This window comes from Sceloporus undulatus, unplaced genomic scaffold (assembly GCF_019175285.1).
Source record: "Sceloporus undulatus isolate JIND9_A2432 ecotype Alabama unplaced genomic scaffold, SceUnd_v1.1 scaffold_15, whole genome shotgun sequence".
Lineage (NCBI taxonomy): Eukaryota > Metazoa > Chordata > Lepidosauria > Squamata > Phrynosomatidae > Sceloporus > Sceloporus undulatus.
Genome location: NW_024802937.1, coordinates 2,472,007 through 2,497,411, shown reverse-complemented (window position 1 = coordinate 2,497,411; position 25,405 = coordinate 2,472,007). Strand labels below are relative to the sequence as shown.

At 39.2% G+C, this 25,405-nt stretch overlaps 1 protein-coding gene across 1 annotated transcript; it reads left to right on the top strand.

Annotated features, from left to right (window-relative positions):
• The first annotated feature begins 67 nt into the window (after window positions 1-67).
• On the top strand, window positions 68-24,498 carry LOC121917329 (kinetochore protein NDC80 homolog). Its single transcript, XM_042443222.1, has 17 exons — window positions 68-342; window positions 1,887-2,138; window positions 2,616-2,705; window positions 4,489-4,615; window positions 4,945-5,114; window positions 6,493-6,595; window positions 7,305-7,391; window positions 10,782-10,875; window positions 13,541-13,647; window positions 14,094-14,238; window positions 14,657-14,862; window positions 15,707-15,859; window positions 16,920-17,009; window positions 17,738-17,830; window positions 18,481-18,611; window positions 21,121-21,223; window positions 23,277-24,498. The coding sequence occupies exons 2-17, from the start codon at window positions 2,038-2,040 to the stop codon at window positions 23,415-23,417; spliced, it is 1,941 nt and encodes a 646-aa protein (XP_042299156.1). The 5' UTR covers window positions 68-342; window positions 1,887-2,037; the 3' UTR covers window positions 23,418-24,498.
• Window positions 24,499-25,405: the final 907 nt, after the last annotated feature.

Sequence of the window (25,405 nt, the reverse complement as noted above, 5' to 3'; positions counted from 1 at the left end):
AAGTCCAAAATCCCTTGAAGAGCACATTTGGGGGGACCACGGCCTTAAGAAAGATTGTGAACTCCAGTTCCCAGAAGCCTGAGCCATGCTGGCCAAGAGTTTAGGATTCAGGGAGATGAAGTCCAAAACCCTTAAAAAGCGCACTGTCTTAGCTTCTGATTTCCCCCGCAGCAAACTTCCGGTCTCTGCCGGAAGTAGCAGCGACTCTTTTCCCCATCGCTAGCCGCGATGACGTCACCAGTGACGTAGCTGTGTGGCGGTTGATTTTGAAAATGCAACAAAAGGCGACGGCTTGAAGGGGTTTCGGAGGGAAAGGCGGCTGCTCTCGGCTGGGAAAAAAAGGTGACTATGGTCGTCATTGAGTTATTGCAGAGCTGAGGCAAACCTATCCTGGGGTCTTCTTTGGCAAGTTTCGTTCAGAGAGAGGTTGCCATTGCCTTTCTCTGAGGCTGAGAGAGTGTGACCCAGTGGGTCTCCTTGGCTGAATTGGGATTCGAACCCTGGTCTCCAGAGTTGTCTTAATCCAGCACTCGAACCACGAGCCACGTATTTATAAATATTTTACATTTTAGAAACTTTTTATATGTTATCATTTCATGTTTTATAAATATTTTTAGAAATATTTATATTTTATAAACATTTTCTATTTCCTCCTCTTCTCCTCCCCCCTTTTTTTAAAAAAGAAAATTATTAGACAAATCAGAATTTAAAATTTACATTCAAACAATAACATTCAACTCCTTTTATGTATCAATACCATATCATAAAATCAACAGATAAACGAAAAAGAGAAAACAGCAATGCATATATGTGTACGTGTGTGTGTATGCACCTGTGTATGTATAAGCAAAAACAAGCCACTAAAGCAAGAATGAAAGACATTTCCTGGATATTCAGGATCTCTTGAACCTCTTAGTCTTCTTACTATTATATTATCTCTCCTTCCTTGATTCCCTGTCTTCTTTAGGATCCTTTCATATCCTCTCACTATACTTCCTTAGCCATAATTCCATTTCCAAAATCCTTCTTTTCTCTCTAACCTTCCATTCTTTTACACTCTCTACTTCTATATATCCATCCCTGCTTTCCCCTTTTTTAAGTTAAACCTGACACTTCTTCTCCTCTCTCTTCGGTGGCTCACTGATGACTTTTCCAAAAAGTCTTTCCTTCTCCTGGTGTATCCGAAGCACAACAGCCTCAATTTAGTCATCCTGGCCTCCAGGGAGAGTTCAGGCTTCGTCTGTTCTAGAACGCAAGAACCAGGATGACCAGATGTCCTCACAGCAAAGGAGGACAAGGAATCGTAAAGTGTAGGACATTCAATTAAAAAGGAGGCAACATGCAAGCTAAAAACACTAATATAAATTCATGCTACTTAGTCATGCTCCACCCCTTCTCTTTGATATCCAGTGATACTAGGCATCCCTTGTATGACTCAAGCCTCCATAGTCTCAAAATGGGCACATCATGTATCATGCAGTTGCTGTTGCTATTACTGTCCTTTCTATTAATTCATTTTTCCTCATGATGTGGCCAAAGTACAACAATCTCAACTTTATCATCTTGGCTTCCAGGGGGGTTTTCAGGCTTGGTCTCTTCAAGGACCCTTTTGTTTGTGTTCTTGGCCATCCACAGTATCCTCAGCGCTCTCTTCCGGCACCACATCTCAAATGAGTATTCAAACAGCCTCAACAAAACAAAGCTCACTGCCTTCCTTCTGCAAGGAAACAGAACACTGTCCCCTGCAGGAACCCTTCCTGGACCCAAGGTGTGGGTGTAGGAAGGGATAGGATGGACCCTCAGCCTCCCAGGACATCCAATGCTATTATTCCCTTCCCACTTCACACTCCCTGAGGCATTTCAAGCCTTTCTCTTTCCTCCCATAGGCAGATGGTCTAGCAGCTCACTTCGCCTGGTGTCCTGGAGTCGATTACACTTTCCTGCTTTTCCCCCTTCGGTTGCTGACAGGAGGGCATCTTCGCTCCCTCAGAGGGCTGGCCATTTCATCCCTTTGCCTTGTAATTCACCCCTTCAGCAATGAAGAGTAGTGCAAGTACTCGCCGCATCAGCTCCCGGCAGTCCATCCAGCCTCTCAGGGTACCAGATGCCAACAAGGCAGGATTTCATACACCTCAAACGTAAGTGATAGTTGTGTCCGATAAAAGCAGCAAAAATAAGGTCAGTGACACTTTTATGATTGACAAATTCATTATAGCGTGGTATTTAGTCCACATAGGAATCCTGTAAGATAAATTTAATAGTCTTAAAGATGCTAGAGGACTCTTTATAATCTCCAAGAGTATTCATTTCGGAGAAAGAGAGAGACTGCTGCTGTGATTCTTAAAGGCATTCCACATATCAAATTTTAGCATATTAAAACAAAGCCTTTCTTCTGGAAAAAAAATATGTGCATGCATTGTAAGTGGAGTACTGTATTACCTGTTCTCATATTTGTGTATGTATATAATCTTAGATCACAACAGAAGGGAAAAGACGTTGATGCCTGTATTTCAACAAGAACCTTTTTCAGAGTGATTGCAATAGCAGATGGATTTATTAATATAATACAGATAATTTAGTTTTCTTTCATTGCACAATTTAATATTCTTTTCAAGGCAAGAAAGGAAGACGACCTTGTCAAAGCTGAGTGTTGGGAAGTATACACTAGCAACATCAGAAAAGAGAACCAGTACTTTCACCAAAAGGTAATTTAGCACTGTAACAGAAATGCATGAAATGCATACACTTGACAAAGTAGCTGCAGTGTTCATTCCAATCTGAAAAAATGCAGCACTGTTTCTTTATACTTGGAAGGACCAATTAGAAGAAATGCTATGAAAATGCTTGTTTTAGAACCACAAGTATTCTGTGTTGTTTTATTTTTATTTTTTTTAAGGGCCGGCATAGTATTCAAGCTGAAAGGAGGCACCAAGGAGTCTCATTGCTCTTAAGAACCAAGAAAGCACCACATCATATATTCATTCATCCTAACAATTATCACCCTGTTAGTCTGACATCAATGCCAGGAAAGCTTTTTAGAACAGATAATTAAACAGAGTCTATGAACATTTAGTAGGGAATGCCATAATCTCAAAAAGTGAACATGAGTTTCTGAGAAACAAGTCATACCAGACTAATCTGCTCTCTTTTTCTGATCAAATTACCATCTTGGTAGATGAAGGGAATACTGTGGATATAGCATATCTTGATTTCAGTAAGGCCTCTGATAAGGTCCCCATGATATTCTTGCAAACAGGCTAGTATAATATGGGCTAGACAACGCAACTGTTATGTGGATTTGCAATTAGTTGACCTGTCAAACCCAAAGGGTGAGCAGCAACGGCTCCTCTTCATCGTGGACAGAAGTGACCAGTGCCACAGGGTTCTGTCCTGGGCCAAGTGCTATTCAATATCTTTATCAACGACTTGGATGACAGAATAGAGGGCACGCTTATCAAATTTGCAGATGACACCAAATTGGAAGGAGTGGCTAATATACCAGAGGAGAAGATCAAAATTCAATATGGCTTTAATAGATTGCAAAACTGGGCCAAAACTAACAAATTTAATTACAACATGGAGAAATGTAAGGTATTGCATTTAGACAAATAAAAAATGAAATGCATAGATGTAGGATGGGGGATACCTGGCTTAACGAGACTACATGTGAAAGGGATCTGAGAGTCCTAGTAGACCACAAATTGAACATGATTATCAACAGTGTGATGTAGCAGCTAAAAAGGCCAATGTGGTTCTAGGCTGCATCAATGGAAGTATAGTGTCTACATCAAGGGAAGTAATAGTGCTGCTCTATTCTGCCTTGGTCAGGCCTCACCTGCAATATTGTGTCCAGTTGCCAGCATCACAATTCAAAAAGCATGTTGACAAGCTGTAATGTGTCCAAAGATGGTGACCAAAATGGTGAAGGGTCTGAAAACTGTGCCTTATGAAGAGAGACCTAGAGAGCTTGGTATGTTTAGCCTTGAAAAGATACAGTTAAGAGGTGATATGATAGCCCTTTATTTGCATGGGTGTCATATCAAGGATCAAGTAAGCTTGTTTTCTGCTGCTCCAGAAAATAGGACAAGGAACAATGAATGCAAGCTACAGGAAAACAGGTTCCACCTAAATATCAGGAGGAACTTCCAGGCAGTAAGACCTGTTCAACAGTGGAATGCACTCCCTCAGAATGTGGTCGAGTCTTCTTTGGAGATCTTTAAACAGGCTGGATGGCTGTCTCAGGGTGCTTTGTAAGTTCCTGCATGGCAGGGTTGGACTGGATGGCCTTTGTAGTCTCTTTCAGCTCAACGATTCTGTGATTACTCAGCTAGAATATTATAATGTTGCATGCAATAGGCATCGTACTAGATTTAAATCAGTCTTATTCCTGTAGCTTATCTTTTCTGTTTCCAAATAGCTTTGTTCTCATAGTTGAAAACTGAGAATGCACTAAACCTCAGACATGTCATCTTACTATCTTGTTTCTAGATGCAGTGGCACTGGAAGCTTACGAAACAGCCAGTATGGTGTATTTGGAAATATGGAGAAGATCAAGGATCCTAGGCCGCTTCATGACAAGGCATTTGTCCAGCAGTGTATCCGCCAGCTGAGTGATGTATGCAGCACTAATAAATGGTTTGCAGTTGAACTAGGAATGCAGTTTTTTAGTTGGTTAGATTGCTTGGTTAATACATTTTGTTTAGTTAAAATTGCATTCCCAAATGATCAAACATTAAAAACTAGCAATGCTCGATATTACTGTTTTGTGTCACATAATAGGACTAAGGTAGCACCTTCTCTAAAGCATGTATAATTTAAAAATAAAATTCAGTTTTTGAAAATACTTAATTTGTTCATTGTAGACTTAAAATATGTATAATGAATCAACTAAGATTCTCCTTAAAATATCTACTATACATAACAGAAGTAAATCTGTTTTCTCAGTTTCTTACAGCAAACAACTACGGTCCTGCAACTGTCAAGTCACTCCAGACTCCATCAGTTAGAGACTTTGTTAAAATCTTCACTTTTATTTATGAATTCCTTTGCCCTTCATATGTGTTTCCTAGTTCCAAGTGTGAAGAAGAGGTCCCAAAGATTTTTAAAGAGCTTGGGTAAGAACCATGATGACAAATACCGTTTTACTAAGAGAAAAAAAGGCCTGTCTAGCTTGAAATATCTCTCAGGAGGAGTATCAAGACTGGCTGATTTCATGTCATATTATCTTCTACGACTTACTATAATGGAAGTAATTTTAGACAAGGGAACAAAAACTGCATATGGCATATCCTATTTCCATGATGTACTCTTAATCAAAAATAACTACCAGCACTATAATCTACTGGTTCACTGTTTATAATTAGCTAACAATGAATTCTATACAGTGGTACCTCGGGATACGAAATACCCAGGTTACGAAATTTTCGGGATACGAAAAAATCCCATAGGAAATCATTGTTCCGGGTTACGAATGTTTTTTCGGGATACAAAGAAAATTTTTGGTGCTTTTTTCGGCTTTTTCGCACGAAACGCGGCTTTTCCCCATTAGCGCCTATGGCAATTCGGCTTACAAAGGCTTTTCGGGTTACGAAAGCGGCCGCGGAACGAATTAATTTCGTAACCCGAGGCACCACTGTATACTGTATGCCTATTGAGAAGTAAATCCCATTGTGTTTAATGGAGCTTATTTTTTAGATAAGTACCATGAGCCTGGACCATTACTTAAGTTTAAAAAATACTACCCCATAGATCAGAGGTTGGCAAAATATGCCCCAGGGAGCCCACCACAGCCCTCAGGCTCCATTTTTTTTTTTAATTCAAACTGATTTACATAAGATTTTCTATCTGAAAACCAGCCAACCTCCCTACAAATGCCTCAGTTTGCATCCCCCAACAACTGAGAGACCCCCCACCCACCAAAATAAAAAAACTCAAAAAAAGAAAAATGGTCAAGCCAGTGCACAGCCCAACAGACAAGTGGGGAGGTGGGATTGTCCTGATCACAATTGCCAATCCCTATTATCATCATAAATTTAGAAATATTTCTTTTAACTTACTGTTCATACAGTAGCAAATGTAATCAAGTACTTATGTTAAGCAATACTAAATGTATACCCTGTTCTTGTCTATTTTGATATATAGGGCCCAAACAGACAAGCCAAAATAAAGCTGCTTCAGGTCACTTTGGAGGTATGCTGTTTAAAAGACACACACATCTTAAGAGCCCAAAAGTTGTACCAAAACTGCGCACCAGTTCTTAGGCACAGCTTCCAGCCTCTTAGGATGCATGCATCGTTTAAATAGCATACCTTCAAAGTGACCCAAAGAAGCTTTATTTTGGCCTGTCTGTTCGGGCCCATAGTTAAAAATAAAAGTTTTGTTTTTCTTCATATCTGACTCAACTTACAAACTTAGACCTTATGTTCTGTGTATTTTCCCAGTTCTTTAGATGTTTCATTGTAACACTTCTGTGTTTTGTTTCATTTTTTACAGATATCCCTTTCAGTTATCAAAAAGTTCCATGTATACAGTGGGGGCACCACATACATGGCCTCAGATTGTAGCAGCATTGGTGTGGCTGACAGATTGCGTTAAGGTATTGCAAAACATTTATCTCCATTTACTTTTAATAATTTGGAATTTGTTGAGCAGGAGCTCATTTTTCAATAATCAAGATAGGTTTATATGTCTCTAAACACAAACATTTCTATGAAAAAAATATGCAATATTGTTGAATCTGCATATATTTTTTCAGTCAGAAGCTTTGCAATTGAAAATTGGATCTGAAGAAACAGACTGAAATCAAAGAAAGCTTAGACTACCAACATTTTTCCTTCTTTCTTTCTTTGAGTCTCAAGGGTGCTACAAGATCCTTTTACATTAAAATTACAGAAATCCTTTTCTAGATTGTTTTGGGAAGATTTAGATCAGGGCTGTGAATTATATCCTCCAGATTTTGTTTGATTCTAGTTTCCATCAGCCCCAGCCAGCATAGCCCATAGTAAGCAATGCTGAGAACTGGAGTCCAGCAATATCTGATTGGCTACATGATTGCTACCCCCGGTTTAGACAAGGCAGTGGCATCCAGGTAATCCTCCTGAAGCACTTTTCTTAGTACGTAGAGAGATCTTGTAGCACCTTTGAGAGTAACTGAAAGAAATTGGCAACATGAGCTTTCATAGACTTCAGTCAACTTCCTCAGATGCATTTGGTAGAGAGGAAGCCAGGTACAGACATATATGCCACAACCACACTGCCTGAGACATTACTAGCTGATTTAAATGTGGTATCTTTCTCCTTTCCAGTTATATTTTTGTTTGAAAGAGAACCCATCATCATTTGATGAGGATCAGATTTTTGGAGAGACTGAAGATGGAATTGTGCATAATAAGGTATTTTGACTGTCTCCCACTAAATTGTAGAATACATACTACTAATCTTACACAAAAATGTTTTAGGTTTATACCATCTTTATCTTTATTATTTTCTGGAGGATATTGCAGAAATTGATGTAATTACATAAATTTGTGCTGTTTGCAGCTTACCTTATCTTGGCTAAAGGTGCTTTGCCCTTTTCCATCCAGATCTGCAATGCTTTAAAGCAGTACTGTAGTCCGCTTTAAGAGATTTTGGACATCAGCTCCAAGAAGCCTCAGCCATGTTGGCCAATAGTCTGTGATTCTGGGTGCTGAAGGATTTAAACAATTCTTCTCATTGATGTTCTTCTCATTGTCACAACAAAGAAGTCTTCTACCTGCTATACCTAGGGCGGGATATAGACCGCCGCTTTGCGGCGGTCTCCCGCCGGTGCCACTTACTCCGTGAGGGAGCCGCAGCAGCCAAACCGTGTGGTTCCCGTGCGGAGCAAAAAAGAAGCTCCATTTCGGAGCTTCTTTTTGCGGCGCCTCTATGACGTCGCGAGGAGCCGCTGGCGCATTCGCGATGTCATAGATGCCGCGACACGTCTGGACGCTATGCGTCCAATACGTAAACATGGCGTCCCCCATGTGGAAGGGGCGCCACCATGTTGTACGTATGGAATACGTACTAGGGTTAGGGGGGTGCGGAAGCACCGCCCCTTCCTAACCCTAATACGTATTTCATACGTATTTTTTGGCGGTCTGTAACCCGCCATGGAAAGTATTTTGTTGTGTTCATCTAAAGAACTGATACAAAGCTCTTGCTGCCTCCCGCTAAAGTTCTTTAAAATGTCTCACTATAGTTGCTGCTAACTAGCAAAGACAAGAAGTATTTCGCTTTGCATTTGTTCACTACAGTTATTCTCAGTTATACATCACAGCATCATCCAGTATAACAACTCAGCAATTGAGATGCTCCACAGATGTCAAAGGAATTGAAAGGCTCTGATGTAATCAATTTGGGATCACTTCACTAGCAGAGAGACTATGAAGGTATAATTAGAAGAGGAATTCACACAACTGGTTTGTCTGAGCCCAGAGTCAAGCAGGAAGAACAACGTGGTCTTACAGTAGCTGAAGGCAGACTTTGATGACTCCTCCCATGCAGCCATTTGGAGGTCAGTTCTTCTACCTGCCTTTGTCCATAGCAGCACCAGAAGCTTATTCACAGGCTTTGTGTGAGGAATGGATAATGCACACTGCTAATACAAAGCAGCAGAGCTATCACCATGACCACTCTCAACCAGCACCCCTCCCTCCTTTGGAGGAAGCGGTTCTATTACAGTGGATTAGTCTCTGTTGGAAACTTGCCCCCATTCATGCCCCACCCTTGAAGCAAAATCTCATTAAGCATCTGGTGGTGAAGATATTCAATCTTTAATATTACAGTTAAAACATCTTCTGGAGACCCAGGTGGAGGATATACTATGGAGGAAGGACTTGGATTATAAGTCCTTGCCTAGGTGCCTTTTGAAGATTTACGGAATATTTCAGTTTGTAACAGACACTACTCAGGACCCCCTTATCTTGGCAGCAAGATCTAAAGATGCTATCACAGTGGCTCGATGCTCCTCTTGGCTCAAGTATTGGGAGGTGTGTGTGCATTCTAGGACAAACCTCTTCACAGTAGCCTGTAAAGGCACTAATCTGTTGAGACAAGAGGCTCTAAGAACATTCTATTGGAGACTAAGGACAAGAAATGGGACCTTTTCAGTCATCATTTTCCTTTTGTCCCTCAAGGGAGTTTGGCAGATCCAGGTATTTTCTTTCTTTCAGACTCTCATGGGATAGATCAAGGCTTCCCTTCTATCAGCCTTTCAGTCCTCTTCCAACTGTAGGGGAGGTTACCAGACCCTCTTCCAGGTGAAGGTTCTGACACCCACACTCCTCCAGTAGGGTCAGACTCCATTTCTTTTGGGATACCTGGGTGTCGACAACCACGGACACGCAAGTCCTGTCCACAATTTCTCAAGGTTATTCAATCAAGTTCATCCAGTTTCCCTGGAGCAGGTTGCTGCCCACTCCAATGCCAAAGAATGATCAAAAGAAAGGCATACACATGCAGGCATTCTGGCATCCTCTACACCAAGGCGATAGAACAGGTGTCTTCCTCAGAATGTTTTTCAGAGGTTCACTCTGTCTTCTTCATTATTACAAAGAAAGGAGGGGACTTCAGGTTGATTTTTCCTGTGCAAAGTGTATTATGCCGTAGGCCTGATACCTTGAAAAAGTAGTAAGCTGCTGTGCCTTGCTCTGTTCCTACCCGCACGTGCGATTTCTTTTGCCATCTTGGATCAGGCACTGTTTCCCATCTTTGGGATCTCTAGCGTTCAAAAACAAGTCTGGCGTTGTTTATGAAGCAGCTTGCGAAATGTCCTTTTGAACTGCTTCAGAAAGTTTCCCTGACGCTTCTCTCTTTGAAGGTTGCCTTTTTGGTGACCATCCCATCTGCTCACTGTTCTCAGAGCACACAGCCTTTTCAATTAGGGAACACCTTTGCACCTTTAATGAGATCGATGTTTTTCTCTGTCCTGATTCTTCCTTTGTGCCTAACATGCTTTTCTACCTTTAGCATGTCTCAAAAACTCATTCTTCTTTCTCTCTGTCCTAATCCATCACACCTACAAGAGAAGTTATGGTAGAATGTGTGCAGTGTGTTAAAAATTTGCATTAGTCAAATTAAGACCCTTCAGCATTGTGATTCTTTTGTCTCTTTCAGTCCGGACTCTTTGGAATGCAGGGTGTCTTATTCCACCATTGTTTCATGGATTAAGGCATACATCCTAATAGCAGATGATTTAACAGGAATGCCTCACCCAGCTAATGTGATGGCACATTCCACCACAGCAGTGGCTACCTTGGCGGTGTTTTACACTAATGCCTTTATCATTGGCATTTGTAATGCAGTCACCTCCTTACTTCCTTACTTCATTCATTATTAAAAGAGTGACAAATTCAGATTGACAGATGCCACCTTTGGAAGAAGGGCACTGTAAGTAGTGGTTAGAGGCTAGTGTGCACTCACTTCCTCCCTTATATTTGAGATTGAGGGCTTCAGTATGTCCCAAATTCTGTGGATACCTCTTGTTACTAACTCAACCCACATTGGGTACTTACTGTGAGGGTTCATTCTGGGTAGCTGAGTGGAGGAATTAACTCCCTCCCATTGTGACTGGTCTCTTAAGATGCCTGAGTGAGAGGAGTCATCAAAGACTTGTCTTCAGCTAGCATGAGACTGTTGTTCTTCCTGCTTGATGCTGGATGTTAATGGGAAAAACCCTAGTTGTATGGATTCCTCCTCTCAACAGCCCAGAATGCACATTCCTAAAATATCTAAAATCAAACTAATTATTTTATTCTTAGCTCTTTTTAGATTACACTGTAAAATGTTATGACCATTTTATGAGGGGAGGAGACACATATGAAGAATTTGATGCTGAAATACACTGCAAATTAAGTAAGTATTTCTCACTTAAAAACCTAGTAGAATAATGGCTTTTGAAGTTAATCCTTTTCTGGAGATGTATGTGTTTATGGTAGAATTGTCAAGGAGTATTTCCTAGCTAACAAAGTAGGCCTGTACTACTACTACTACTAATAATAATAATAATATAGCGAGTCTTTCAGTAGTTGCATTTTTTCCACTAGGCTGTGCAAGTTCAGCTCACACAAATGGGACAGATAAGAACATTTCCATCTTAAACATCCTAGGAGAATGCTCCTTCATTAGTTAGGATGGGATGATTTTTTTCTTCTTTTTCTTTTTCTCTTTTCCCCCATTTTGCCTGGGAAAGTGTCAGCACCATCTGGACAGGGAGATGGGATGTTTAAAGATCAGGAAATGAGGGCATGCAAAATTTGTCATGGTCCAGCCCAGGAAACCAGCCTGTTGTGGAAAATGTTTCATTCATCATGGAAATCCCAATGGAGAGAGTCTGTGGCAAAGGACTGCCTTCAATTAGCTAAGTGATTTGAGCTAACTTTGCTTTTGGCTTGGGTTTTGTTGCAGCATCCCACTTAGTGTAATCAATAAGTCATTGTTTTTGGTCCTGCTGTGACAACATTTCATTTTGACAAACCTTTAAGCCTGAGTGATTACAGAAGGGTTTGTAACTATTCCAGGGCAGTGATCCACTCAGTTCCCAGATTGACCAAAATAAAACCCAGGGCAAAGGCAAAGTTGTTTTAAACGGGTTTGTGGTTAGGTTTGTTCAAGAGAGACCTGAAACAGACAGGCAGATGGGAGTGTCATGTCTGTTAGATTGTAAGCCTGAGGGCAGGGAACCATCTATTATCTCCTCTGTTGTAAACCGCTCAGATTCCCAGTGATTGGGCGGTATATAAATAAATCCTATTATTAGTAGTAGTAGCTTCTGGGCCCTCCAGAGGTGTGGCGTTTACATGATACACGTGCCTGAAAGCTGTGTTTGCCGGGGCAGTCAGGTTGGGAGCAGCCTCTAGCTGCTCCTTCCTGCCTGTCTGCTTCACCCCAAAGTTGGTGTAACCAACAACTGATCCTGAGGGAGTTAGGCCCCCTGTCCTGAGGGAAATAGGCCCCCTGGCCTGCCCATCCACCCAGAAACATTGTGGATCCAGTCTGCTTTATCAGTTACCAAGTTATTTCGAGGTATTTTACACTAATGTCTTCCACAAAGATAGTCTGTAGACCATTTGGAATATTATTTCAGATAGGACTTCTTACCCTCTTATCCTCATGCATTTGCCTCTTTGTTTCTTCCTGAAATCTGGTCTCATTTACCACTGTGTTCATACATATTACTTAATCTTTCCTATAGCTTAAGAGTGGGAATTGTGCAGCCATTGGATCCTTCAACTTCAAATTGGTTGAAAAATTGTCTGGGTTTGCAGTTTTGTCTTTAAGTGCTATTTCATTGACCGCAACCCCAGAAAATCTGAAATAGCCTCAGTGAATAGAATTAACCAGAATGGTTCCAGAGAATGATGCCAGTGCAGTTCATGTCTGGTTAGGGGAAGCTGAAAATGGCCTTGTGATTCTGTGCATGAGCCCTCCTCTGTTCCACACATTTCTTTATTTCTGGTCCTTTACTACTAGGCTAGAACTCTGTTCAGGATAAAGGCCATGAAGAATCCAGTGTAAATTACAATTAGTATAATTACTTTGCAATGATGCAACTTGATAAGATATTAAATGTATAAAGAAATACAGTTGGCCCTCCTTATCCACTGATTTTTATACACAGATTCAAGCACAGCTTGAAAATTCACAGCTTGAAAATATTCAAAAATATACCAAAAAAGTATAAATTTCAAGTATCAAATCTTGATTTTTCCATTGTATATAAGGGACACCATTTTGCTATGCCACTGTATTTCATGGGACTTGAGCGTACACGGATTTTGTTATTCACAGGGGTTCCTGGAACCAAACCCCAGTGAATAACAAGGGTCCACTATAATTAGATTTCCATGAGGTAGTATGTAATAATATTCATTGAAGCTTTAGTATGTACTAATTACTGAAACCTAATGTTTTTATTTTTGGGCACTAATAGAATCATAGAATCGTAGAGTTGGAAGACACCAGAAGGACCATCCAGTCCAACCCCATTCTGCCATGCAGTAACTCTCAATCAAAGCATTTCTGACAGATGGCCATCCAGCTTCTGTTTAAAGACCTCCAAGGAAGGAGACTCCACTACACTCTGAGGGAGAGTGTTCCATGTTGAACAGCCCTTACTGTCAGGAAGTTCCTCCTAATATTTAGGTGGAATCTCTTTTCCTGTAGCTTGCATCCATTGTTCCGGGCCCTGTTATTTTAATAGTATAACTAATGTGTTGGGTAGAATTCAAAGATATAGCTGTGTTAGTCTCGGTATGTGAAGAGATCTTATAGCATCTTTGAAACTAACTGAAATAAAGGAATTGGCAGCATGAGCTTTTGTAGACTTAAGACTACTTCTTTAGATGCATCTGATCTGCAACTGAGAAATGCATCTGAGGAAGCAAACTTAAGTCTACAAAAGCTCATGCTTCCAATTCCTTTCTTTTGGTTAGTCTCAAAGGTGCTACAAGATCTCTTCACATAGTAATGTGTTTCAAAAGTTAGAATAATTTAGTTTATTATTTTTGTTTTCTTTCAGAGGATCTTTTCAAGATACATGAAAATCATGTAGAGGCACTAGAAACAGAAGAAGAAAGATTGAATAAAGAGATTGCAAGGCGTGAGAAGGAGAGAGAAAGTGAACCGGTGAGAAAAATGGCTACGTATAGTGGGCCCTCTCTATCTGCAGGGGATTCGTTCCAGGGCCCCATGGAAATACAAAAATTCAGAGATACTCAAGTCTCATATAAAAATATATATTTAATGACCGAGAAACCAGGCGCAAGCCAGATCATGGATCAGTGAGCTGCAAACAATCCCAGGGCAAATCTGGCAACCATGTCTCACTATGAAACTGACAGAGAAGTGACAAAGACTACACCACCATTTTCCTAGCCCTCCCAAAGTTGCAACTCATTTGGCCAGATTTGTGGTTGTTTGAATCCACCGACCTGGAGCCTGTGGATATGGCAGGTCCAGTATATGGTACTGGGGAAAAGTTTTTTTTTTTTCCAAAATTGTGTGTATTTAATCTGATTTACCTCAGTATGCTAACTAAATAGCAATCTCGCTATCTTCTTTCTATGTAAAAGGACCGATTAGTGACCCTGCGAAAACTGAAATCATCTTTACAGACAGATGTTAAGAAATATGAGGTTTATTTAGCCAACTTGGAATCTCACTCGAACAGTCTCCGTCAGAAGTCAAAGAGTATTACTGAGGAGCAGGAGGCTGCTGGTGAGGAGAAAAAACTGATAATCAGTAACTTACTTCATTATCTCTGTTGACCAGGGACTTTCTGAAAGAAAATATTTACAGAGCATTCAAAAAAAGAGACCTACATAGAAAGAGATAAACTGTGGTATGGGGGGGAGGGGTAGATAAAAGCAAGATCTAATATTGCTAAATTTCTTGCATCTTACAGTAAGTTTCAAATGTGTGAAAAATAAGCAGTCCTCCTGAAAACACAGGTTTCCAAGCATTTTTAACTTGATCCACAAAAATAAACAAATTATTCTTAAATTAATAAAATATTAAGACAGCAAGTGAAAGTAAATACTGACATCCAAAGGAAAACAGTTCTTACTTTAGTATTGTGTTAAAAAATTTTTCCTCCCTTATGAAATTTTACAGTTTATTTTTCCTTCAAATTTAGCCATGGACATTGAAATACTAAAAGAGGAGAACATGCGGCTGAAACTAATTTGTGATAACCAGAAGTACTCCATAACAGATATTGAGAGATTAAAGTGTGAAATTGAGGAGTTAAAACAGTCAGTCAACAAACAAACTAAGGAACTGGAAGCAGAACAACATCAATTGTGGAATGAGGAATTAAAATATGCTAGAGGAAAAGAGGCAGTAAGTGAACCTAAATTTTTTTTAAAGAATATTCATTTTCCATTTATTGTTATGTGCCTTCAACCGTGTCATATAGTTTTCATGGCAGGATTTAGTCAGAGGTTAGTCTTTATCTTCTTCTAGGCTGAGAGAATGTCATTTGTCAAGGTCACCTAGTAGGTTTCCATGGTTGAGCAAGAATTTGAACCCTAGTTTCCATGTGACGTACTAGAACACTTAGATTAATAACACACACTGGCTTTAACGTTCCTTAAATGAATTAAATTTTGACTTGTTATATTAATGTGATGTTTTAATTGTGTTTTTAAAATTGTACCATTTTTAAGCATTTTTGAGAGCTGCCTTGTGCCCAGTTTAGAAAAAATGTGGCATATTAAATAAATAAATGCACAGGCTCTTCCTTCAGCTACCAGTGTATATTTTGTTTGGGTTTGGTGTAGCAAAGCACCTTTACAGGCAGTAATGAAATAGCATCTGAATAGCATTTTTTTTTTAAATACAGTAGTCCTTGAAAGCTAGAAAGAGTGGTGTTCATGACCAAACATGAAAATAATTTTGAGTCCCTAAAGCACCAAGTTACAAGAAAATGCCAATAATAATAATAATAATAATAATAATAATAATAATAATAATAATAATAATAATAAATTTATTTGTATCCCGCCCCTCTGAGAACAATCAGGGCGGCTAAAAAAGATAAAAATACAGAATATATAAAATCCCTAATACCCTCCCCTCTCTCGAAAAGGCAAAGGTGTTTTATCACAGACTTTTTTCTACTAATATATCACTGTGAAGTTCCATTAGATTTACTGTTTATTCTGTCTTGTTTTTTTCTTAACAGATTGAAGCCACATTGGCAGATTACCACAAATTAGCTCGTAAATTGAAATTATTTTCTATAAATTCAGAGAATTCTGCTGACTTTGATTTTGAAATCAAGTTTAACCCTAATGAAGGGCCAAGTTGCTTGGAAAAATACAGGTCTCAGATTTATGTACGTATATGCAATTCCACTATAATTCTTAAAAAGAGCTTCAACAGTTCATTTAAAGTATACTGGGGATCTTGACGCTGGTTACAGGAAAAGTTCATAGGCAACTCTGGTCACAGGGAATTCTGTTGACTGTGCACAATAATTGTCTTAATGCTGTTGCCTATTGCAGTATATCAGTACACAAGACACAGGTGAACACCTGCTGACATAACTACTTCCACCTTGCAAATGAGGGAGAGGGTCATCTGCAATCTCTATGGCAGTCAACCCAAATTCTTGCTTTGGGGGACTGGTTTCAGCCAGTGCCAAGGGCTGGAGATGCAGGGCAGGTTGGAGTTTCCATTGTGCTGGTATTGCAGCACCAACATGATGGTGGATCCTGGCCTCTGATATTACTAGTGCATATTGCTGGAGAGCAGGAGGCAAATAAAGCAGTTGCATTCTTGTCCTGCTTTTGGGCTTTCCATGGATGTTAGACTTGTCACTGTGGGAAATAGGGTGCTGGATTAGACACACCTGTGTATTATCCGACATGAATGATGTTATGACACAATAGATAGTACAGTCAGCCCTTCATATCCACAGATTCAAGCATCCATGGGTTGAAAATATTCAAACAATACATAAATTCCAAAGCGGAAACCTTGATTTTGCCATCTTATATAAGGGAAACCATTTTACTCTTCATGGTATTTAATGGGACCTGAGCATCCACGGATTTTAGTATTCACATGGAATCATGGAACCAAAGATACCAAGGGCCTACTGTATATCAGAAAGTTAATTTTTTTCAAAGCCATTAAAATATAACAGATTTCCCAAAGTGTTCTCAAACAATTTAAACAGGACTTCCCTAAGTATAGTTTTCTATAAGTTTGCTCAAGATAAGGAATGATTTGGTTGCATGAAAGTATGTTTTGTTAGTTTGTGGGAATTGATTTCACTCAGTATGAAATCAATTTGGAGGTACTTCGTTTCTTAAAACTAAAACACATTGACCAAAAATCTAAAATACATTTTTTCTGTTTTTCCACCTTTGATTTTTGTGTAATTGTGGCAGGGTCCTCTTATGCACCTCATAAACATGTCTGAGGAAGAAATTGGTAATGCTACTAAAACAAAAATCTGTTCAGAGGATGCTTTAGAACAGGTGAGTGACTAAATACTTGGTTCCAATAAAGTGACTAATTGCACAGTACACTGCCTGATTTTCAGGTCTGTGCTCTGTAATAACTCCTAGGTTCTGGAAATCTCCATGCTATCCTGGTGGAAGGCAGACTTTTTTATTTTGATGGGCATTTTGAAACTGATTGCTTATGGAAAAAGGGTTTTAATGTGTTGTGTTGTCTATATTTTTTAAAATTGTTTTTACCTCTGTTGATAATTTAATTATATTGTGACTCCATGGTTTTATTTTTAGTGATGTGATTTTTTTTTAATGTTATCTGTTTTTTAAGGAGCCTTGAGCACCAGAGCTGGGGAAATGGTGGCAGAGGACAGAGAAAAATAATAATTCTGACCCCCAAATAAATGCATGTGGACAAGTAGCTAGTATGGAGGGTAGGGGATTCTACAAAAAGAATGGAAACTGAATATTGAGGTCTTTGAAGCCATTTCCAGCTGACTTTGATTTCTGGGTGCTCTGAAAATGCACCCTACACATTTGCAAACTCTGTCTGGCATGTAGGCTGAAGAACATAAAAGTAAATGTATAGGCTCTTTAGATTATCTGTCAAGATACTTGATTTTAGCTATATTTTTTTACATCTTAATATTTGGGCTGATCACCTTCAGAAAGGACAGAGCTTAGAAGCACAAGCTTTTCCTCATTGTCCCTTTTTTGCTGTTGATACTTTTAATTAATATTCACTCCTTAAGGTAAACAAAATGGAAGCAGAGCAGAACAGTATTATCAAAATGTTAAAAGAAGAAGCCCAAAAACTGGAAGATCTCTATCAACGGAAAATGAAGGTGGGTTTAGTATTTCCCAAATGCTTTTGGTAGTGAAAAATTAAGTATTAGGAGCTGGTTGGTCTAACCATTATAAATATATGGTATTTATGTGTATATAATATGTATTTGATAAAAATATTGTATTTGTGATTGTGACATTTACGATTCAGTATATCTATTATAAGCTGTACATCACTGTATATAGGGAATACATGTTTATAAATAAACCTTGTGGTATGTATTTGTAAATAAAAATTGGTAATGTTTTGCTTTCAAGATTTAAAAAAGGTTAAAGTTTTTATTATGCACCATGATTGTGTACCACAATTTGAAAATATGTATATTTTCTTCAAAAACTAAACCTGTATTTTTGAGAGAGAAAAGAGCAAAGGCTGGCTATCAGCTCAACTGTTATTCAGTTACTCAGCCGCCTCCACCCTGCAGCCAAAGAGGACAGGTGACAGGCAATATGCAGAGTCAGCCAGCCTTCACATGTCATGTGGCTGATCCGCTGAGCGGAAAAGGTGGGCTGAGCAACCTTCAAGCTTTTGTGGACGACATGTCAGAATGTTGTGGCCCCCCAGGGGTCTGTACACCACAGACTATGAACCACAGTATAATAAAATATATTAATGTTCACAATATATTATGATATGTATTAATTATAGGAGGTGGAAGAAGAAGAAGAAAAAGCTGATCAAGAGTTGGAGCAGTTGGAGAAATATAAACAATTGCTTTATAATGGGCTCAGTGAAGGTGTCAGTGAAGCCACAAAAGAACTTCATGAATTTCGATGCCAGTAAGTTGAACCAGATATAGCAGGGGTGGGTAATTGTGAGAGGCTAGGAAGCTGCATTGGCTCCTTAGGAATTTGGGGAGGGGTGCATGTGAGGTCATGGACTTTGGTGTACAATGCAGTTTATATATTACTATATACACAGTAAAGTAATTTTGCTATTTTTGGGCTCTGTATTAGAAATAACATGGTAAAGAGCTGTTAGGAGGGATGAGAGAATGGAATTATTGTCATCGTATTTATTTATATTCTGCTCCCCCCCCCCAAAAAAAATTGGGACTCAGCGCAGCTCACAATTTACAAGAACAGGACAAATTAAAAACATACAAAAAGTAAACATTAAAATAGAATTAAAACAATTTATAGTACAGTGCACCCGTGTCATACGCAGGGGCGTGCTATACGTGGGTTTGAGCATACGCTCAAACCTGTGTGGGGCGCAAGAGGCGGCGTGTCCTATTCAAATGAATGGGCCGTGCGCCCATGGCGCACGCACGCCGCCAGGGCATGCAAAAGCACCATTCAAGTGGGGCATATGCACGTTTTGGCTTACGCAGGGGGGGTCCAGAACAGATCCCCCGCATAAGCCAAGGGCGCACTGTATTAAAAAAATTCAGCTTCAAGTTAAAAGAACAAAATGCAATTAAAAACAAGCTCTTAACAACAGCTCAGTGAAAACAATAGAGCACCCCCTAGCCCATTCTTTTAAAAATTGTTTAAAAAGCAGTTTTTAACCTGCTGATGGAAAGGGCTATTCTGGCCTCCCTGGGAGTGTAGGTGCAGCCACCAAGAGGGACCTCTCTCAAGCCCCCACCAACTGTGCTTGCGATAGTGGTGAGACAAAGAAGATACCTCAAGGGAATCTAGGAGGGCCCCATGGTTGGTGGCTACTGAAGCAGGACAGTAGGTCATCTTTATATTGGTAGGAGAAGTGAGGGTGAGGGGAAAGCCCTCTCTTGGTGTGAGCCAGTGTGGCATTGTGCTTTGAGCACTGGAGTATGACTCTGGAGAGCAGAATTCGAATCCCCATTTGACCATGAAAACTCACTGGGTGATCTTGGGCAAGTCACACTCTCTCACCCTCAGAAGACAGCAGTGGCAAACCTCTTAAGAAACTTGTCAAGAAAACCTGTGATAGGGTCACCATAAGTCGGAAATGACTTGAAGGCACACAAATACTCACTCTTGGTAGTTACAGTGAGATTTGTGGAAGTCTTCACACTTGGTGATAGCAGAGTTTTAGACAAACCTCACACTTGGTGGAAAAGCAGTGGGAGAAGTGGTAAATCCCTACAGGATGCACCCAAAGCCACAACAATACACAATTTTTGTTCCCCCTAAAAGCCAGGAAGGGCATTTTCACCATCTTTCTGCCCTTATAGCCGCTTTCAGTGTTGAAAAAAGGCCTCTCCTGGGGCTAAAATGTAGTGAAAATGTCCCCCCATGCCACCTAGAGGGCATTTGGAGGCAAAATGCAAACACTTTTTTGGCCCCTGGCAGCCCATGGGCCACATTTTGCCTAGCTCTGATATATGGGCTAAGGGTTTGAGGTGCTGCATTGTGTTTGTCTTAGGCTTTATTTTTAATGCTTGTTTTTCCTTTAATTTAAACATGTTTTGTCACGTTTTTCCCGCTTCAAATTACAAATGCAGTTTAGAATTATTCCCTTCTAAATGGCAATCCAAAATAAAATTGCAAATAGGTTCCATTTGCAAATCATTGGATCTTGTTTTTTCAAGTACAGTAAATGATTGATAAATCACCAATAAAAATGTTTTTTTTAAAAAAAGTAGCTTGCCATCTTCATTTCTCCATTGTGGAAAATGGCAAGAGCAAAGGAAATGTAACAAAAGATGTGTCTAAAGAACTGTAATTTGCGCATCTAGGGTTCACCCCCACAAGGATAAGGATAAACCTGTCATGATATAAGATGAGTGGGCTTTTTACATCCAACTAAACAGTCATAAGATTCTGCTGAAAGAGGTAGAGTCATAGACTTGGTATTATTGGGTAGTTTAGAAAAAATGATATGAAATAGGGGCAGAGATATATGCTGAAGTATGAATTTTGTTTTAGAGCAATCTCGATTAAATGTGATTAAAGACAGAAACATGTTAGATAATATGTGACATATGTATTATATAAGCCACCATAGGTCTTGAATGTAATTCTTGCAATTCACCAATAGGAAGGTAGTTTCTGCAAATACAGGAATACTCTATTTTCTCCCAACCCACTATACCATTTCCTAGTTTGAAGTGGAAAACATGTTGACTATAAAAAGAGTGGATTGTGAAATAGTTATAACGAGTTATTGTTGTTTACAAGGTAATGTATTAATTACATAAATGCTTTTAATGCCTCAGACATTGCAAAGTATCTTTACTGGATGAAGGTCTAAGAAACAATTAATAATCTCCACTAAATCCCTTGAAAAATGGCCTAAGCCATTTGAAATCAAAAGACTGACACATTTCTGTTGGATTGTGACAGTAATATATTTACTTCTTAGGTATCAGGTGGTCATAAAAACAACATCTGAAGAGAGTCGGAAAGTGGACAAAAATCTACAACATCTTCTGGAACTGATATTTTCTCATCTTGAGTCTGTAGAGGTAATTCATGCTATATAAGATAGAACTCATTCTAGACTTTTGAAAGAATTCCAAAGGCTACTGATCTGTGATACTTTGCTTATTTCATGAAGTCATGTGTAGGTCAATGTACTTTATGTCTTCTTTATTACTATAATTCCTATCAGTTGTAGTCAATATAGCCAATAGGGAGCAACTGTGAGAGTGGTGGGAAATAATAAATAAATGGAAAATTAGCGCTCAGTTACTCACCCTTATATAAAATGTCCATAGTTTGGTACTGAAACTTTAGGTTTGAAGAATGCGGGAAGTTCTATTTTGAATCCTTGAGGCATTTACAAATAATATCAGGCAATTATAATCTGGAAACTAGAATTTGTGAGGCTTTTAGATGAGGTTTATACATTGATATTTTTTCTAACCGTTCAAAAAGAAGGTTAAAATGGCTAAAATCAAACAAATCTTAGATACATCTGATTAAGCATGGAACATACTTCATGACATGGAATATGTTGCATCTTGACCAAATACCACAGATTTTGGGGTGAAATCCTTGCAATTAATCAATAGAAGGTTAGCAATTTACACAAATACTGGGGTATTTTTTCCAAGCTTACAATTTCCTGTAAGTCAGCATAGTGAAGTGGTTTGAACATTGGACTATGACCCTAGAGAACAGCATTCAAATCCTCACTCAGGCACAGAAACCCACTGGGTAACCTTGGGCAAGTCACACATTCCTGGCTATGAGGAAGGCAAAGGCAAACCCCTTCTGAGCAAACCTTGCTGAAAAAACACTGTGAATAAGGTAAATAAGGTACGTTGGAAATGAGTTGACAGCACACAAGATATGTTTTCCTAGTTTGTACTAGAGAAACATTTTGACTGAAACAGGTTGTTGTGTGCCTTCGTATCATTTCTGACTTATGGCAACCCTAAGGCGAACCTATCACAAGTTTTCTTAGCATGTTTCTTCAGAGGAGGTTTGCCATTGCCACCCTCTGAGGCTGAGTGTGTCTTACCCAGGGTCACCAAGCGGGTTTACATGGCCAAACTGGAATTTGACCCCCCGGTCTCCAGAGTCTTAGTCTAATTTTCAAACTACTACATCACATGGCTCTCAGGAATTATGCCATAATAAATTTGTTGGACATTTAGACTTCAGAAAGCTTTTTGATTTTGCTATTGTAACATAACACTACAATATTCTAGAAAGACTGTCACGCTGTTTTCTGAAAGCATAACCAACTGCCCTCATCCAGGCTTGGCATCTAGGTCCAGAAACTCCCATCCTCTTGACATTTTACTTTTCTCCTGTGTCCCCACACCCAGCATGGCCATGTGGTGTCCGGGGTCAATGTAGAAGCTCCTGGCTATAGTTGGACATACAACAATATAATATCATCCTCCTGTACCTCCACAGAAGCCTGGGAGATCTTGGAGGTTGCCTTTGTTCTGCATCTAACTATAGGGACATAGCCAAGCATTTCTTAGATGAATGGCATTGTGGGAAGGGCATGGACAGACACCTGTCTTGTTTTACAGAAGATTGTTCAACTTGTCCATATCGAACACACCTTGATTTTGAGGAAGCCCTCCCTCAAACCATGCATTGGAGAAACAGAAGGCCCTGAATCAGTAGCTTTCTCATGCCACAGCCAGTTCTTATCCCTGTGCAAACCTGGAGACTGTATTCACATAAACAGACCATTATGCGTGCAGTACATGCCAACAGGATTCCACTCATGATGTTTTTGCACCATGTTCCTGTTAGGGAACTATCTGAACTACTCTACACCAGCAAAGGAAACAGGATTCCAGCCCATGTAGCAAGTGATAACCATACAAATTCTGGATCATCAGGGCCAGTCAATAACCCATGTTCCCAATATCTTTTGATTTTCCACATTTCATAATTGCATACCATATTTAATATAAATATATAACATATTTTATTATCTGAAAATTGTAATAATATGACAAAGTCTGAGATATCTGATATATATGCATGTTCTGAAATATAAACTGAAATGGAAGTGCTGCAATATAATCTGTTCTGTCATAACTCTTCTAGATGTACCTGACTGAACAGAATATAAAGATTGATCAGGAATATCAGAAATTTATGTCAGAAGATCCACTGGCTAACTTGAGAGGAATCTTAGACAAATACAAAAAGAAGACTGAGACTTTGTATGAGTCAGACAGATGTTGATAAATAGTATTATATGTAAACTGTAAATCCGTACTGTCATGTTCAACTTTATTTTCCTAAAACTATTCCTTTTTTAGTACAATATTCCACATATGTAAATTTTTCTGGAAAAATAAAGTATCTTTATAGCTGTTAAATAAACTTCCAATTAAGAAATTTCACACTTCCAATTTGTTTCTTAACATGAACAATGGTAAAAGTTAAATTATTTGGTGCTGTGGACATACAAGGAATTGAACAAAGCCATGGTGGATCTTAGTCTAAATAAATTATATTAAGAACTGTATTTCACCTCAGCTCAGAATATAAATTTGTCTTCTGTATAATAGCAGCAATGGGGGATGACTACATACTGTAATGATCATTTTTTCCCCTCGGACCAAGAGACACTAAAACCATTTTAAAACATATGTTGAATAAGGCCACTTCTAGACTTGAGCACAGATATCCAAAAAGGATTGCCTTTCTGGCACTAGTAGCATAGACCTGCAAAGCACAAGTGCCCAGTAAATATGAATAAACACATCCTTTACTATTCTTTCATCTAGATCCTATAATTGAAGAAAGTAACTATTACAGTGCAATATTATGTAAAAAAAAATCTGTTGAGTTTCTCTGCATCTCCCATGCATTTTTTCCTGTCTTTGTTCCATAACAGATGGTGAGACTGTTTCCTTCTTGAAATACGTATTAGTGTTTTTCCTCATTTGTGCACTTTCTTGTGCAATTTATGCCAGTTTTCCCCATTGATTAGTAGTAAGTTCCTGCAGATATGTTCAATTATATACACTTGAGCTGTTTGCGTTGTAAAATATGCAAAATTTTGGTGCAGGGAAAGGATCCCTTGCTGATCTGACAAGCCAGGGTACAATTATTTTCTCCTTTCCTTGTAGATCTGCAAGGCTATGAGTTGAACCCTACAGCTTTAATAGCCGCAGAGGAAGTGAAACATGTGCATTCTACTACATTTCACTATTCTTACTTCAAGTTTTGCACCCATGCTACAGATTTGCCCTGGTGGCGCAGTGGTTAAATGCCTGTACTGCAGCCAATCACTCAAGACCACAAGGTTGCGAGTTCAAGACCAGCAAAAGGGCCCAAGCTCGACTCAGGCTTGCATCCTTCCGAGGTCACTAAAATGAGTACCCAGACTGTTGGGGGCAAAATTAGCTTACTTACTAATTAGCTTACTTGCTGTTCACTGCTATGATCTTTGGAATAGCGGTATATAAATAAAACAATTTTTTTTTAAAGCAGGAATTGTAGACATGAGACAGATCTCAGACTGGAGACATAAAAGTGACTTCACCAGTCCCTCTTACACAGGGAAAGTACACTTGAAATAAATTGTGTGGTTGTGTTGTGTCCTGCGCACCAGCTTATGATATTTTAGAGTATATGAAGCCCTATGTGCTGAAAGAGTTTTGCACTTTGGACCAATTTTCTCTTGGGCAGAGTTTAGGATATTTTCCCATGAAGATGGAGATAGTGACACAGATGTAGTTCCTCCGTGCCTATATCTTGTAGAAGACTGAAGTTTCTTTGGCTTATATCTGTTGGCCTGAATCTGTTTGGATTTTCTAGGAGCTGCTATGTTGGTCACCAAAGCTCCCAAGTTCAATATAATAATCACATCAACATTAGTATTCCCCTTAAGTATTCTTAAACCTTGGTCTATTAGGAAATTAACATGGGAAGCAGTTGCAGCTTTTCTACTAAGATTTATTCTAGTAACACAAATAGCATGTATAAATATGCCGCCATTTGTAGCACAACTTAACATAGACACATCATAGGCACAAGTTTATACCTCTATTAGAATTATGTCTTCTAGCATTAGCATGTCTGTTTTATCTATACACCAGCAGTTGTTTGGGTATTAAATAACAAGCTTCATCAGAAAAGACATACCATGTATAGGAACATAGGTTTTAAGGAATCACTTGGTGGAGACAGCAGAGGTGGGCCAGTTTACCAAGAGCAAAATC